This window comes from Mus caroli, chromosome X (assembly GCF_900094665.2).
Source record: "Mus caroli chromosome X, CAROLI_EIJ_v1.1, whole genome shotgun sequence".
Lineage (NCBI taxonomy): Eukaryota > Metazoa > Chordata > Mammalia > Rodentia > Muridae > Mus > Mus caroli.
Window position 1 is genome coordinate 40,514,295 of NC_034589.1, and position 15,063 is coordinate 40,529,357.

General features: G+C 35.1%; 1 protein-coding gene across 4 annotated transcripts in view; it reads right to left on the reverse strand.

Moving 5' to 3' along the window:
- Nucleotides 1-2,295: 2,295 nt before the first annotated feature.
- Nucleotides 2,296-15,063, reverse strand: part of Smarca1 (SWI/SNF related, matrix associated, actin dependent regulator of chromatin, subfamily a, member 1) — a 73,808-nt gene continuing 61,040 nt past the window's right edge. For 2 of the 4 annotated variants that reach the window (XM_021152995.2, XM_021152993.2), the window contains exons 23-24: nt 4,085-4,195; nt 2,296-3,047 (exon numbers count right to left, since the gene is read on the reverse strand). In XM_021152995.2, the coding sequence (XP_021008654.1) occupies nt 2,976-3,047; nt 4,085-4,195 (183 nt within the window). In that variant the 3' untranslated portion in view covers nt 2,296-2,975. Of the gene's footprint in view, nt 4,196-15,063 lie in introns of all 4 variants that reach the window. The other 2 variants (XM_021152994.2, XM_029473584.1) reach the window with 2 other exon arrangements.

Consider the following 15,063-nt stretch of genomic DNA (forward strand, 5'->3'; position numbering starts at 1 on the left):
GGGCCCCGGGGTGACACGCAGGCGAGAGTCCTTAGTCCGGGCCTTAATAAACAGAAACAGTCTATGGTTTTAGAGCTTTGTTGTAGAAAGGCAGAGGGAAAGAGAGAAGATAAGAGAGAGAGAGAGAGAGAGAGAGAGAGAGAGAGACCAGCCATGTCCAAGAGGAGAGAAGGGGGAAGGGAAAGAGAGAAAGAGAGTTACTCGAGAGTAAGAAAGGTGAAGGCTTAGAGAGAGATAGAGGTAAAACTTAGAGAGAGGGAGAAAGAGAGAGAGAGAGAGCTTAGAGAGATAGTAAGAAAAGTAAAAACTTAAGAGAGAGAGAGAGAGAGAGAGAGAGAGAGAGAGAGAGAGAGCAAGATGGGGCCAAGCAGCCCGTCTTATAGTGGGCTTGTTATCTTGCTGTTGCTAGGTTAGAGTCATCTAGGCTGAAGGTCAGAAGCTTGGGATATTGTCTACATGACTACTAACCACGCTTCTCCTGTGGGGGCTGTGGGAGCGGTAACTTCCACAGGAGCCAGGGGTCCAGGAGACATGAGGGAATGCCTTCGGCCCCATGTAGGTGAAAATTACCACCACCAGGTCCTACCGGAGTTCACAAACTCAGCTCAACTGGAGATCAGCTGTCTGTGCATAGCCCATTGCCTCACAGATCTATCTCATCGGCCATTGTCTTCAGGATAGATTCTTTGAGTGAAGGAGACTCCTAAGGGTCAATGTTTCACAACCCCCTTATCCCTTCACACTTTCCAAACAAAGAATTGGGTTGGCAATCATTTAGAATGCTGTTGCTAGAGAACGGGAGTGCAGGGTCATTGTGCTCTTGTAGAATTCCATGCGCATATGTGGCATTCTGTTCTGCTTCTCCTGGCCTTCAAGCAGCTGATCTGGCAAACTGTCTCTGCATCTTTCTCTCTGGAACATGGCAGCCACCTCTAGGGATATGATTCCCTAAATCTAGACCTCTTGTTTGAAATGTTATTTCTCTACTGGAATTTTAAAATTGTCTATGCCAGTTTGGTTTCTCTGTAAATTTAATAAGTAAAAGGGGTTTTACATTGCCCTCAGTGTGACATTATTTAGATTGTGCTATCATCTGGTGATCGCTGTATATGTGGTCTTCTTAAAAGTTTAAGTCCAGTAATGCAATCACCTATCTTTAAATACAAAAGATATGCTTCACCGTGTATAGTGTGTGGCTTGTGACTCTTACATAAAACCATTTCACAAGTTTCTAAGGATGACATCTCAAGATTTCACTGACAGTCTTTGAGAGCTTGATGCCACAGCTCATGTTATAGACCAAGAAAATAGCCTCATGACAAAGCTTCAAGAACTTACCTGCAAATTTTCTTCCTTACAGCAGAAAACAAACAGCGTATACATTAACCACTTTGAGCTAACAGAGAAAGAATAAGATGTCGAGACGTCCACTTCCACCTGCCCATGTTTCTGCCCTTGATATTCACCCTCCCAGAAAACAAACAAACAAAGGTTCCTCTAATACAAAGAACTTGGGGGCATCCAGTGAACTTCTGGGTATCATTTTCTCCAACTCCGGTAACTGATGGAAGTTTTTCAACTCATTTGAGTGGAAAAATCCCAAAATCTGATTTGAAACTTAATAGCTCTGGATTGCAGTTTGTGGGTCATAGTATGAGTTAGTGAAAGAGTAATGTAGTCATTTTCATGTGTTCCTCTACATTTGCTTATCCTCTTGGAAATACACAGGGTCACGTGGCTAGCTGAGGACAATGTAATCTAAGTAGGTGTGGCATGTGTCACTTCTGGGCTGAAGCAGTAGAGAGCCTGTATAAAATTCTCCAGTCTCTTATTCTTCCCCTACAGTGACAGATGAAAAGGCTGTGTGCACCAGATGGATAAACTACAAAGCAGCAGAACTTCAGTTCAGTGTAGACCCTTGAGTGACTGTGTGAAGCACATTCCTTCCCATCCGATTCTTCCGACCTGAATGGGATTTGCAGTGTGAGCAAGAAACAAATTATTGCTTTTCAAAACCCCTGATGCTCTGAGCTTGCTATGTGAACATGAATGTATCCCTAATGAAAACAGCTTCCCTTCTTCCTCAATGCACAGCACTTATGTCATCATCTTATAATTTAGTTGTAACTAGGTATGTATGTTATACCTAGAGTCCTCTGTATTAGATGTATGGGACAGACGATCATGAACCAATCAGCAAGCAAAGTTTTACCTTTTACCCAAAATACATAGCTGTGGGCAATACAATTCAGGAAACACAATTGCTTTCTACTGTACAAAAAACAGGAAATAATTATATTTCTTATAGACAGTCCTTTATTATATTTTTCCCACTTGAATATTTAGAGAATAATTTAAATGTAACACACACTGACAGCAAACACAGTATCAAATATTAGGGTTTATTTTTAAGATTTTTTTCTTTCTCACCCTTTATTTCCTTAGGAAAAAGTATTTAGATGACCTCAAAGAAACAATTATTATGATAATCACAGTATGCAGTAACACACACACAAACCCAGACTCAATACAAAAGAAAGCAACAAAGAAGTGAGAAAGTCTTTCTCCTCAAATCGTTTTAATTCATTTTTTCCCACAGCCATATAAATGTAAAGTCTGAAACAACAATAATACAGCTATAGAATCTAGGTTCTCTTTCAAAGCGGCGGCATAGAAAACATAGAAAAGCTAAAACCTCAGCACAAGCTTCAAAAAAACAAGGACTGAGAGGAATTTGATGAAGACATGAAATGCACAAAATACAGTACAGAAAATACTAGAATACATAAAATAGAAAGCTACACATTTCAGGTAGAAAGCATTGTAAAATATATAAAATATGCAAGAAATCAAAACCAAAGAGTATTCTTTTTTTTTTCCTTAGAGTACCATGAATACACTGGAACTGGTAATTAGCATTTGAAGATGGGGACAAGAAAATAGCAGTTTCCCATTTAAAACTTTATTTCTAGGCTTTAGGATTTCACCTTCTTGACATCCTTCCTTCCAGAGCTCTCAGTAGCTGACTCTGCTTTTCTTTTCTGTGACTAAAATGGAAACAGATTTAATGTTCTGCTCCAATATGCACACTTTTAAATGGCCCAACAATGTTAAATCTAGGATGTAAATGCATTAAAAATTTTAACATGAATATTCACTTCAATGTTAGACTCACAGTTAATGCTCTATATAGCCCAACAAACTATATAACCCAATGTAAAATAACTTTTAAAGGTGTTTCTTTTTATGAAAAGACATAAAATATCCATCAAAAATAGTCATCAAGTATCTACTTACACATGGCTTATAAATGTACTTTTATCTTAAAGAACTACTTAATATTTAAAGTTTCTGAGGAAATTTTTATTTGTGAGTGTTATTTAATAACGTTAAGATAAATGTTAACACACCATATTTCATATCTTCTATGATGCACATTTCTTTTCCCCATTAGCACCTCTGAAATCAGGATGTACTTTACAACTGATAACAGATGATACTTGGCATCATATCTCTTAGTAGCACAAAAAAGTTTTGTCTTACAACAGAAAGCATCATAGATTTGATGAAATATGGTGCACTACTTAACACACTCAAACAGAATACTTTGAATCATTGATATACACAGTAACCCAACAGGATTAAAATCACATTTTTATCCAGCAGTTAACTTATTGCCAAAACAGGCTATCATGTCTGCTCAGGGTTCTTTTGTATACACAGTTCCACAAAGATCAAACAACTTATTTGATCAACTCAGGTTTCAGTCTTCACACCATCCCATCACTACTCTAACCTTCCGCTGCCCCCACGGCGACCTAGTCTCAATTCATAGGATCTCACTTGTATTGTGCCTCTGCTTAAATTTGCGAGGAATTTCTTAAATACTGAGTCTTGTAACAAGGGAATTCCTAACCACATATTCTTCAAACAAAAAAGAAGTACGTTTATGATGTGATTCTTCTTTGATCTAAAACAAATTAGCATTTCATAAAACCCAGAATTAAACATAGTATAAACATTTGTAATTATGTAAAAAAAAATGAGATCTACCTAAAAGTTAGGAAAATGCTGAAAATTTTACCATTGGAGTTTTAGTTGCCCGTTTCTTCTTTTCTGCTCTCTCTCTTTCCTCAATTTCCATATTTTCTTTTTCAATCAATGAAATCAAAGTATTACAGCGTCTCTGAAATTCCTAAATGAAATAATAAAGAACTTAATTTCTAAAACGTATCCTCTTAAAATCTTTTAAGATAAGATACTTCTTTAATTTTTTTCATTTCTGTACAAGAGTCTTTCCAAAGTTTGTATTTTTTCTCTATCCTCCAATAAAACCAGTATTTTTCAGAACACCATTCCTATAGGGTATTAATAGGTCCCAGTAAAACAGAGGTGGGCTAAGTGTCATTTGATGGATGACAAGTTAAACAACCCAGTCTGTTTTACCATGGAACTGTATTCAACAATAAAATGGAAGGAAGTATTTACACATAAAACATCATGGAGTCCAGAGAATTACGCTGAGTGAAAAATCCAATCACAAAGGTTATGTCTAATATGCTTCCATTTATATAACATGTTTTTGAAGCATGGTGTCATTCTTTAGTCCATGCTAAACTAGAACTCATTTATGTGGTCAGGCTGGCTTTAAAATGTGCAGCAAGCCTCCAGATGCTGTGATGACAGGTATGGGCCACTATGCCATTAAAGGATAGAATTGGAGAATAGAACAGAACAATGTTTGATGCTAAGAAGAGTAGAAAAATCCATGTAGCTAGAGGTAGTACAACTGAGTTGTGGAAACAATGGTTTCTATATGTCTATAAATGGTACCTTTCCATAAAGATACACACACACAATGATGCCTGTACAAATGATATCTCAAGTTCTGTAGATTATACTAATATGAATTTTCATATTGCAATATTACTCTATAGCTACTCAACTCCTGTCCATTGGGACTGAGCTCCACAACTGTATATTTTGATTGGTTGTGGTTTGCTAAAACAGATTTCTTTATTATAGGGCTTTATGGAACCTTCAGAACCTGATGATCACTATGAACCACTAAGAAGGGGATATAAGATACAGCTATTCCCAAAGCTACTTAGCCAACAGAAATCTCAGTATACATCTTATGGGATTTAAGTTTTGGGAATCAGGGATGAACTTGCTAATTCAGAGTAAATACTATCTGAAAAGATTTTTGCATTAACCTTGCCACTACTATATTTTACTGCCAGCAATCAATGCATCCAAACTATAAACAGACTTTATGAATGTATGGTGAGCATTAAAGATATGATTCATTAATATGGAAACTCATTTATTATTAACCCTGTATACTTTGCTGTGTTCAAAGGTAAATAATGGATTAATATTAAAGGATAAATAATGTTTAAATATATGACTCCTTTTCTGTGTTAAAAGAAATGCCTGACAAAACAGAAAACAGTTAAACACTCAAAACAAAACAAAACAACAAAAAAATTGGGAAGCCAAACAACATCATTTCTATAACATTAGTAGTGATGTGCCCATGCTTCTCGAATACTTGAGTGCAGTGTGTGTTCTTGTTTGTAGTAAGATGCAAATGAGACCTTCCATTCACTGATGTTGAATGACAATGTTACTTTTTATAAACCAAACTTTGTCCCAAAAATTAAACAGTTAAAGTGCAAACTGTCATATTTAGGAAATCCATGAGATCTGATGCTATCTTCTGCCTATATTTGAAGATGCATAATTTACAGGAGTATTTAAGGTTAAATGAGTTAAAAGGGGTAGGTACTAACCCTTTCATCGCCTTTTCATCATGTGCAAAAGGTGGCCATCTACCCAATAGATTACCCTTGTTGGCACCTCAATCTTGGATTCTAGTCCCCAGAACAAGACAACAAAAAAAAGAAGTGTTGCCTACCCCATCAAGTCTGTGGTTCTTTGTTACAGCATTAAGTAGAAAACTGATACACTTCCCTTCAAGAAAATGAATTAGAAATAGCAAAGAGATATTTCTAAACTTTTACATCCTGTGACTTAACAATCCCATTCTTAGACACTTACTATAATAAGGAGGTACATAAAATATTTCCAGAAAGTACTTAGAACACTGATAGCAAGAAAACTACTGAACAAAGATGCAGACACTGGAAGTAGCTGAAAGAACACTAACTAGTAGCTGACACTAGCTAGCTCTGAAAATAGCACCAGTGGTGAATTTTGCTTTAAACAGTTAGGTCTGTTTATTCTGCAGAGGATGCATTTACACCAAAGTTCTAAAGACACTTTTGCCATAGCAACTCATTTCTATATTCCCAACTTTTCTAAACTGATCATTTAGGTTTTGAGAAAATTTATAAAGTTGTAAGAAATGGCAAAACAAAAACTTTAAAACACAATTTTATCATTCTAAGTAAGATCTAGAAAACTGCCACACAACATAGGGAATGTTGAAATTGACTATATTATCAACTAACCAAAATTTTTTATACTCTCTAACTCAAGCCCCAAAACAAAAATAAAACAATAGACTAACCAGAAAGATATTTTGCATTAACAAATGTGTGTTTCCTAATTAAAAACAATAAACAATCTTATACAACACCAGAATTTTCAAGTTTCTTAGACATCCATAATTGCCCAAGATTAGATAAACTGATAATAATAACACTGTAATTTGGATTACTTACCAAAGTAATGCTAATACATTGAATATGCAGACTAAATATTCATCATAGTTTCACTCAATAATACATACACATACAAATTAAACTGCATGTTATTCAATGTATCTATTATACAAAGGGCTAAGTTGACCCTGATGAGATCTGATCCTTGGTTTCTAGGGAGACTACATAGATTCTTTATAAAAACCTATTCTTGAATCATTAAGCTATACCCTCTGGCTATTATTATTCTCAATAAGTAATAGTTGCCTGCGATTGCAGATATCTTTAGATACATATTCATGGTACATATGAATGATTCAGGGACATATACTAATACTTTCAGACAGTCTTATATGCATGGAGATAGGATATTACAAAATGATTCAAAATATTCACAAGAAAATTCTCACCATGATTCCTTTGAACCTGTCACTAACTACTCCAAAAAAAAAAAAAAAAAAAAAAAAAAAAAAAAAAAAAAAAAAAAAAAAAAAANAAAAAAAAAAACAAAAAAAAACAAAGAACAAAGAATAAAGAATCCTCTTCAGAAAGGCAACAAAGAAAGGATGAGCACTTTTGTTTCTCTCTTTCTTGTCTTCCTATTTTTCTGAGGTTACGGGAATGGTTCATGGAATGTCAAACAACTTCTATAATTCTGTAGTCTAATTATCTCTTTCATCAATTCCCCGCTCTTGATTTAGGAATGAATTTGGAAGAAGGAAAAATAACACAGGGAAGTCAGAAAAGAGATGCCAAAGCAATTAGGGGCAACAGAAGACAATAAGAAACAACAAATTGAAAAACTGTTCTGCTGGGTTGGAAGCTGTGGGAAATGGTTTAAGAATTCTGTGTTCACACGTGTGAGAAACTCAAAGAGGCAAACAAACTTCTCAAAGCTGTTAGCATTCTAATGGAGATTGGAAGTCTCCGTGGCAAGATTCAATGTCAGCATGCCCCAAATCTATTTTTCTGGCACAAAACATGTTTCTGGTTCTGAAATAATGTTTAGTAGATACCGACTTGGCAAATCATACACAAAATAATAGCAGTGGCTAAGGCTGTTATCTACAGCCCAGGAAAAAAAAAAGAATTGAAAGTTTATACATAATTTCACTGGCAAAGGGAGCTCTGTGACAAATTTTTAGCAAGAAGGGAGACACAATCAACGTGTATTTTGTGTTTAGAAACTCCTTTATACGTATTAGCACTTCATAAAAATCTCAGACTCAAAATTAGGAACAGGTTAACATTAAAAAAATGTTCAAGTTGATACAGGAATCCTCAATACTAGATCCTTGCATCTTAGCCATGTATCTGATTCCCTCCAAGGTCAGAGTACTTGCTACCCTCTAAGCCTCACTATTCAACTCTGAAAACCTCAAACACATTTCCTTCTGCAACACTGTAATTTGTTACCTTATCATATCTAACAACTGGTTCCATATCTAACCTGGATAGTCAAACAGAACAAGCCAATTTCCTCTCTGCCTAACAATCCCATGTTTCAAGAGAGCTTTCTCAACCAGAATCATCTGCAGAACCACAAATACCCCATGTTTAGAGTAAATATCCTCTCTTTACCTATCCTTCATGTAAAACGTTTCTTGGAAGATGCATAACACATAAATCTATTTGTGATGGTTTATCTTGACTGTCAACCTGATGGAGTTGAGAAGATCGCAGATTGGTAGAGCACAGCCCTCCATCTGCCTTTGAGAGTGTTTTCATAGAGGATTAAATAGGAAACCCTGACCTGAATGTGCATACAACTATCCCATATGCTGGGGGTGCAGATGGAATGAAATGGGGAAGGAGAGAGACCTGCAGGATGTTTTCTTGATTAATAACCAACATGAAAAGGCCCAGCACACGGTAGGACAGCAGTTCTCAACTTGACAGTCATGACCTCTTTGGTGGCTGCATGTCAGATATCCACTAATGCAAGCATTCTCTCTCTCTCTCTCTCCCTCCTTCTCTCTCTCTCTCTCTCTCTCTCTCTCTCTCTCTCTCTCTCTCTCTTTCTCTCTCTCTGCTTCCTGGCCATAATAAAGAAGATACTCTCTCTGCTCCACCACACCCTCCCTACCTTTATGGCCTAAAACCTCTGAAAGTGTTCACAACCATATATCTTTCCTTCCTTGTTTTTCTCATGCATTTATTATCACAATGAAAAGTATAACTGAGAAATGTAATCATACTGTGACTACCTGGTAATGTGCCTCAGACACCTTTACAGACAGCTTATTGGTGGAGTTTGGAAACACTGAAAGAACTTGGGTAGAGAAGAATAAGGAGAGATTAATGAGAGATTCTGCTGGGAGTTCCAAAGACCAGAACACCAGTAAAAGCCTAGAGAGAATCAAGACTGTGCTCATAGGTTTCAGAAGGGAATGAGGATTCTATTAAAACTTGGAATAGATGTCATATATTATACATGGTAAAGACCATACATACACTTTGTTCTTTCCCCAAAATCTTTTAGTAAAGGTTAATTAATGGACTAATTTATCTGTGGAGAAAATTTCAAGGCAGCATAACATTTACTGCCTGGTTTTTTTTGTTTGTTTGTTTTTTGTTTTTTGTTTTTTGTTTTTTGTTTTTTGTTTTGCAAAACTTACATTGGGAACTGGGAACAAAAAGAAGAGTGGTATCCTGGTGTGTGTGTGTGTTGTTGTTTGTCAATTTGACACAAACTGTAGTTATATGGGAAAAGGAGCCTCAATTAAGGAAATGCCTTCATCAGATTGCCTGTAAGTATAATGGATGTGAAAAGGCCTAGCACTCTGTAGAGCAGCAGTTCTCAACTTGAGGGTCATGACCCATTTGGTGGTTGTGTATCAGATATCTTTCATACCAGATATTTACACTAAAATTCATAATAGTAGCTAAATTTGTTATGAAATAGCAACAAAAATAGTTTTATGGCTGGGAGTCACCACAACAAACTGAACTGTATTAAACTGCATTAGGAAGATTAAGAACCTCTGCTGTAGGGGATGCCCTGAGCAGTAGTCTTGATTTCTTTATAAAAGTATAAAGATAATTCTTAGCCTATAAGCCATATGAAACAAGTAGTGGGTTTCAGTTTGTATGTTAGGGTTGAAAGGCAAAAATGATGAATAAGCAAGGAACCAAAAAAAAGTAAATTAAAGAAAGCATCTACACTTCACATGTGTGTCTCTGAATTTGTACATGAAATTCTGTAAGGTTGGAATTTTGGGAACGCCGGGGCCAAGAAGTGGGAGTAGGGGGGTAGGGGAGCAGGGCGGGGGAAGGGTATGGGGAACTTTCGGGATAGCATTTGAAATGTAAATAAAGAAAATATCTAATTTAAAAAAAGAAAAAATTAGGATTTTCAGTATAACAAAAAGGGCATATTTTCTCCTTTGTCATTTTGTTCTTTTATGTAATCCATATACATATCACCCCAAAAAACCTACTTATTTGAAATAAATATCGTCATCTGCAAATCCTACAATATATTTCCCAAACTTGAAAACACTTTTGAACGTCTGTAATACTAACAAAAAAACAATGGCGGTATATAATAGACAGTCATAACCCAACATTGTCGGCAGCTGAATGGAAGTTCATGTTCAAATAAAGGTAGCCTACATTATCCAAATAAGTTTTGTATGGTGGGATATTTTATGTAAGTACTGTCAACTAAAAACTTTATTACTTTATGAAATATTTTTGTTATATCCCACCTAATGATACACTGGTGTAAATACCCAAAATGATCCCTGTTTAGTATACTAACTGTATTTCTGTTTGTTCAAATAATTGAGGATTACAAATGAAACACTATAGCTACATGTGTAGACACAAATGGTATTTGCAAGTGATACACAAACATACCAATAAATAAAAGCCACAGGACTTAAGGTCAAAAGTCTACCAGGATACAGGGTCAGAAATAAACTGTAGCATATTGGTGCAATTCCTTAGATTCCATCCAAAACTTGTTCAGTTGCAGGGGTTGAGACAAACTGAAGCCCAAACAATCTGTGTTGGCTTATTGACCTAATGCCTACTCTGGGTAAGATCCCATGTTGTTCTCCTTGAATAAAACCAGTGTCACTTCAAGATTAAAACTGGTAGGAAAAAAATGACTCAAGGACAGAAAGTCAGTAGTACATTGGTCAAAGGGAGCAAAATAAGATAGGAAACAGGGTGGAAATAAATTTGAGAATTTTTACTATAGCTGTTAAGTGAAGTAAACATCTATAGAGATGTGTTTACAATACATAAATTTGATTGTCCTGATACAATCTGTCATTGTCTCTCCTACTTCCTGTACACTAATGACCCAAATCTAGTCTTCAGTGCAGCGCCGCAGCTTTCTCCATCACTTGACTCCTGGTTACATCTTCTACCACTTCCCCATACATACATTACTAATTTTGGAATATACTGGGCTTATTTATCCCTTTTGCATAATCCTGCTCCCACAAATTGAAATGTACCTCTTCTATGAAGCTATTTCCCTGATTCCTTTGCCACATGGCAAAGTTAATCACTACCTTCTCTATTCTAAGACATTTTCAAAATTAAGGCAGAGAGGGAACATTCTAGTCTTTCAAACACAGGGAACTGAACAAGTTCCTATGAGTTAAAATGTACTTGACTTTACAATGAATTAGGTTTTATTGTGTTTTTCTAAGAAAAATTTGTTTTTGTTGTTTCTCTCGGCCTCCACTTCTTCCTGACCGGACCTTCCTTTTTCTGCCCTCCTACTCCTAAGAGCTTTCTCTCCAGTTTTAGGTCACATACAGTGCCACACTCAAGAAGAACCCATCAGAACATTTATAGGTTATCGATTTTGCCAGCATATTGTTAATCTTTCTTATATTCCATTAAGAACTCAGTCTCCTAAAGTATCAACACTAGATGTTCAATGCAGTTAAGTAATAACGTAATATATTAGAGTCATAAGCAACAAAGCATCACTGCGATTATGGAACAAGCAGGAAATTTCTGTTTCCCTTTTATTCCTCTAAAATATCTAAAAAGAAACATCCTTTCTGACTAGATTGAACAGTATTCTGTGCAGAACCAGTAACCTAATTAGCATTTACTAGCCACTGTGATAACCATATAAAGTGGGAAGCAAGTTCATAAAAAGCTATAACAATAATTTCTAGAAAGTAGTTTTTCTCCTACAGTTCTAATGAGAAATGTCACTTTATTACTTTTAAATAAGGCACAATTTCATTAATAATAAAGATGTGATTTGAAAACAAACTAATAACATGAAATTTTTATTACCCAGTATTCAACAGTGTGTGATTCTCTGAGATGCTATCGCCAAAACTCATTTAAACAACTACAAAAGACAGGGTAATTGTAATGATTAATTACTAATACTCAGCTTCAACTGTAATGTTCTTGGCCACGGGCAAAGCAACACACAGCATCCTGAGCTGGCTGACAAGAAAAAAAAAAATGTTCTTCAGCAATTGAAAGGTAAAAAAAAAGAATTAACTAAAATTGAGAACCAAAGTCATCCTATAGAGGAAACAATAAACGTTTTATCAATGAATGTTTATTTCTGAGAATTAAATTTTACTTTTTCTTCTTTAACTACCTACAAGAAAACTAAGAAAGATTAAGGCATTACTGATTGAAGGCTAGGTTCCTTTCCCATGTGCACTGTCCAATGAACTGACCAATGTCTTATGGCCTTTAGAAGTCTCAGATTCTCTTCAACATGCTATGTCTCATCAGTCACTAATAAATGAACAGAGATGGCAAGAAAATTAATGAGCTAATGTTGATAAGGAGACAGGTCAGCATCCTATAAAAAGACAACTTACATAAGTACAGCATATTAGTAGTTTTTGAACAACCAAATAATAAGGTCCTATTCTAGGATCCCCCGGCACCGAGATGAGAGTGGAAGGCAATTCACATGCTCTGAGCTTAAAAATCCGAGTTCAGCATGTGCTTCCTACTTGTTTATGGAGTTCAATAGAGGCTGATTACTTACTTAAAGACCACACAATTTCTCTGCGCAAAATTCACGATCTTTTTAGCACAGAGAGATGGAAGTGAATCTTATTTTCTCTTTTGTACAGCCAGCAGTTTTAAATGGAGAAGAGCTTCGAAATCTTCAACCTTTAGCCAAAGCCTTTCAAAGTGTGGCATATTTGAAAGTGGGGATTCATTCCTTTAGGCACTTTGTGTGTGTTAGTTAAGTCAGATGTCATGAATTCAGTACTTTGAGATTAGCACATAAAATATAACTATTAATGTTCTTACAAAATATAACTATTCATGTTCTTACTTTTTTTTTCTAAGAAAGATTTCACATTATTTAGTGATGTGTCTGGGAAAGAAAAATCTTTTTAGTAAGCTAAGTTCAATTATTAGAAAGATTTCAATTTAAACACAACTATAGTCACAAAACGAATCAAATTGCATCCTGTATCTCAAAGATAAGATTTTTCAATGATTTTCCAGTGTTGTTTATTACAGAACTCACAGCTGTCTCTCTTAAGATGGTGGATTCTCTCCCTAGATTGTGAAAATGACTCACTAAAAAGAAAATTATTTTTAAAACAATGGAGGTAGAAGATTTACAAATATTAATAAACCATTTTTTACAACTCTATAACTATTGATATTAATGTAATATAAAAAGATGATATAAATATATGCATATTTTAAATATATGACTTGTACTCTAATTCCAGAAATATAAGTAAAAGTTGTCCACTAGTTAGAAGAGAAATCAAATTTTAGCGTAAGAGAAAATTTTACCTAAAACCTATTAAATTAACATATTGAATTATAAAATAAATGGCTATATTTTTAATGAGTCTGTAAAAACTAGAAATTCTACTTTCTAAATGGTAACAAAGGACACAGGCATTCCCAAGTTTAATAGACAAAATACAGGTTTACATTTGTAACCACTCATATAGTTAATATCTGCCTTTCAGCAAATATGCTCTGAAAAATTAAATATCTAGAAAAAGAAAAGGCATGGAGGCAAATGTCTCAAAAAAAAAAAATAATAATAAGATGGAGGAAAACTAAAATTCTTTACGAGGGAGTTCAGAGACATCTAGTGGTTGTTAATATATTGGAGCTTTTTCCTCTCTGTGACTGAGTGTGAAGGCTAAGTAGTTCTATGGTCATCTTATTGCAAACAGCGTCTTTCCTTGCACCTTCAATCTCTTTCATCCTATTGCCTCAGTTTAATAACTGAAGAAATCAGACCCAACATCAATCTTTCAACCTTTTAAAAATTAGTAAAATATCACTGAAATATCACAGAATTCAATAAATGTTTCATCACATAAAAGGGCACGTATGTTTGAAAATGCGATTTCTTGAAAAATGCAGTTAAGCATTTTTTCTTTTAGAAATCATTGGTGCTGCCCTAAATTATGTCATTACATAAAAACAAATAAATAAATAAATAAATAAATAAATAAATAACCCAAGCAGCTAGAAAGCTAAATATGTGGCTTTGAAAAGAGTCATCCGTTATGCATATTCATGGATTCCCTGAATGAGATGACAAACTAACTCAGTCAAAATAAAATCTTATTTCCAAAAGAGAATTTAAAAAAGCAGTTCTACATTTGTTTCAATAATCTCCATCAATGATCCGAAGAACCCTGTCAAACAACTGTTCTTGTCCCTAAGGCCGATCATGGTCCTTTGTGCTGCAGATTAATCCCTATCTTTTTCATTCTTCCTTCAATCCTTCTGTATTGTAGTAATGTACACACCGCTCCTTGTCCTTTCACATAAATACACCATTTGAATGTCATGCTGAAAATGTCAACTAAAACATTATTCCAACTAGCCTAAGTTCTCACAGAACCTGGATTTAAAGGAAGTACTTGCTAACTCTCCCAAAATTATGCCATCTATATGTTTGATGGTAAAGATATATTTATTAATGTTTGAACAAATAATATTGCAAAGCCTTTTCCAAAATAATGCCTTCCACAGAACAACACATATTTTCCTTTTATTCATCAGTGTGAACTGAAGGTATAAAATAAATCAGAAAAAATATGAAGCACTTTTTCATAACCCAAAGAACTTTTAGAAAATAAAATATTTATGAGAACAACTTAAGAAATGGATGCCATTTTACAACTAGTCACAAAACCACTTCTGGGATTGTTGGGTTTAGGCTCTTTTTAGTTTTAGGCAATATAACTCTAGTTTTGTTTTAATGGCCTTGGCTCATGAAAGAACTTCAATGACAACCTTAAAAATGTTTTCATGTGAGGCTGAGCATGGTGGGAAAGGCTGTAATCCCGGGATTTGGGGGGATAATGTAGAAAGAGCTTTAACTCAAGGACAGCCTGGGCTACATAGAAAGTTCTAAGCCAGCTTCAGCTACAAAGTGAGAACCTGTCAATAAATC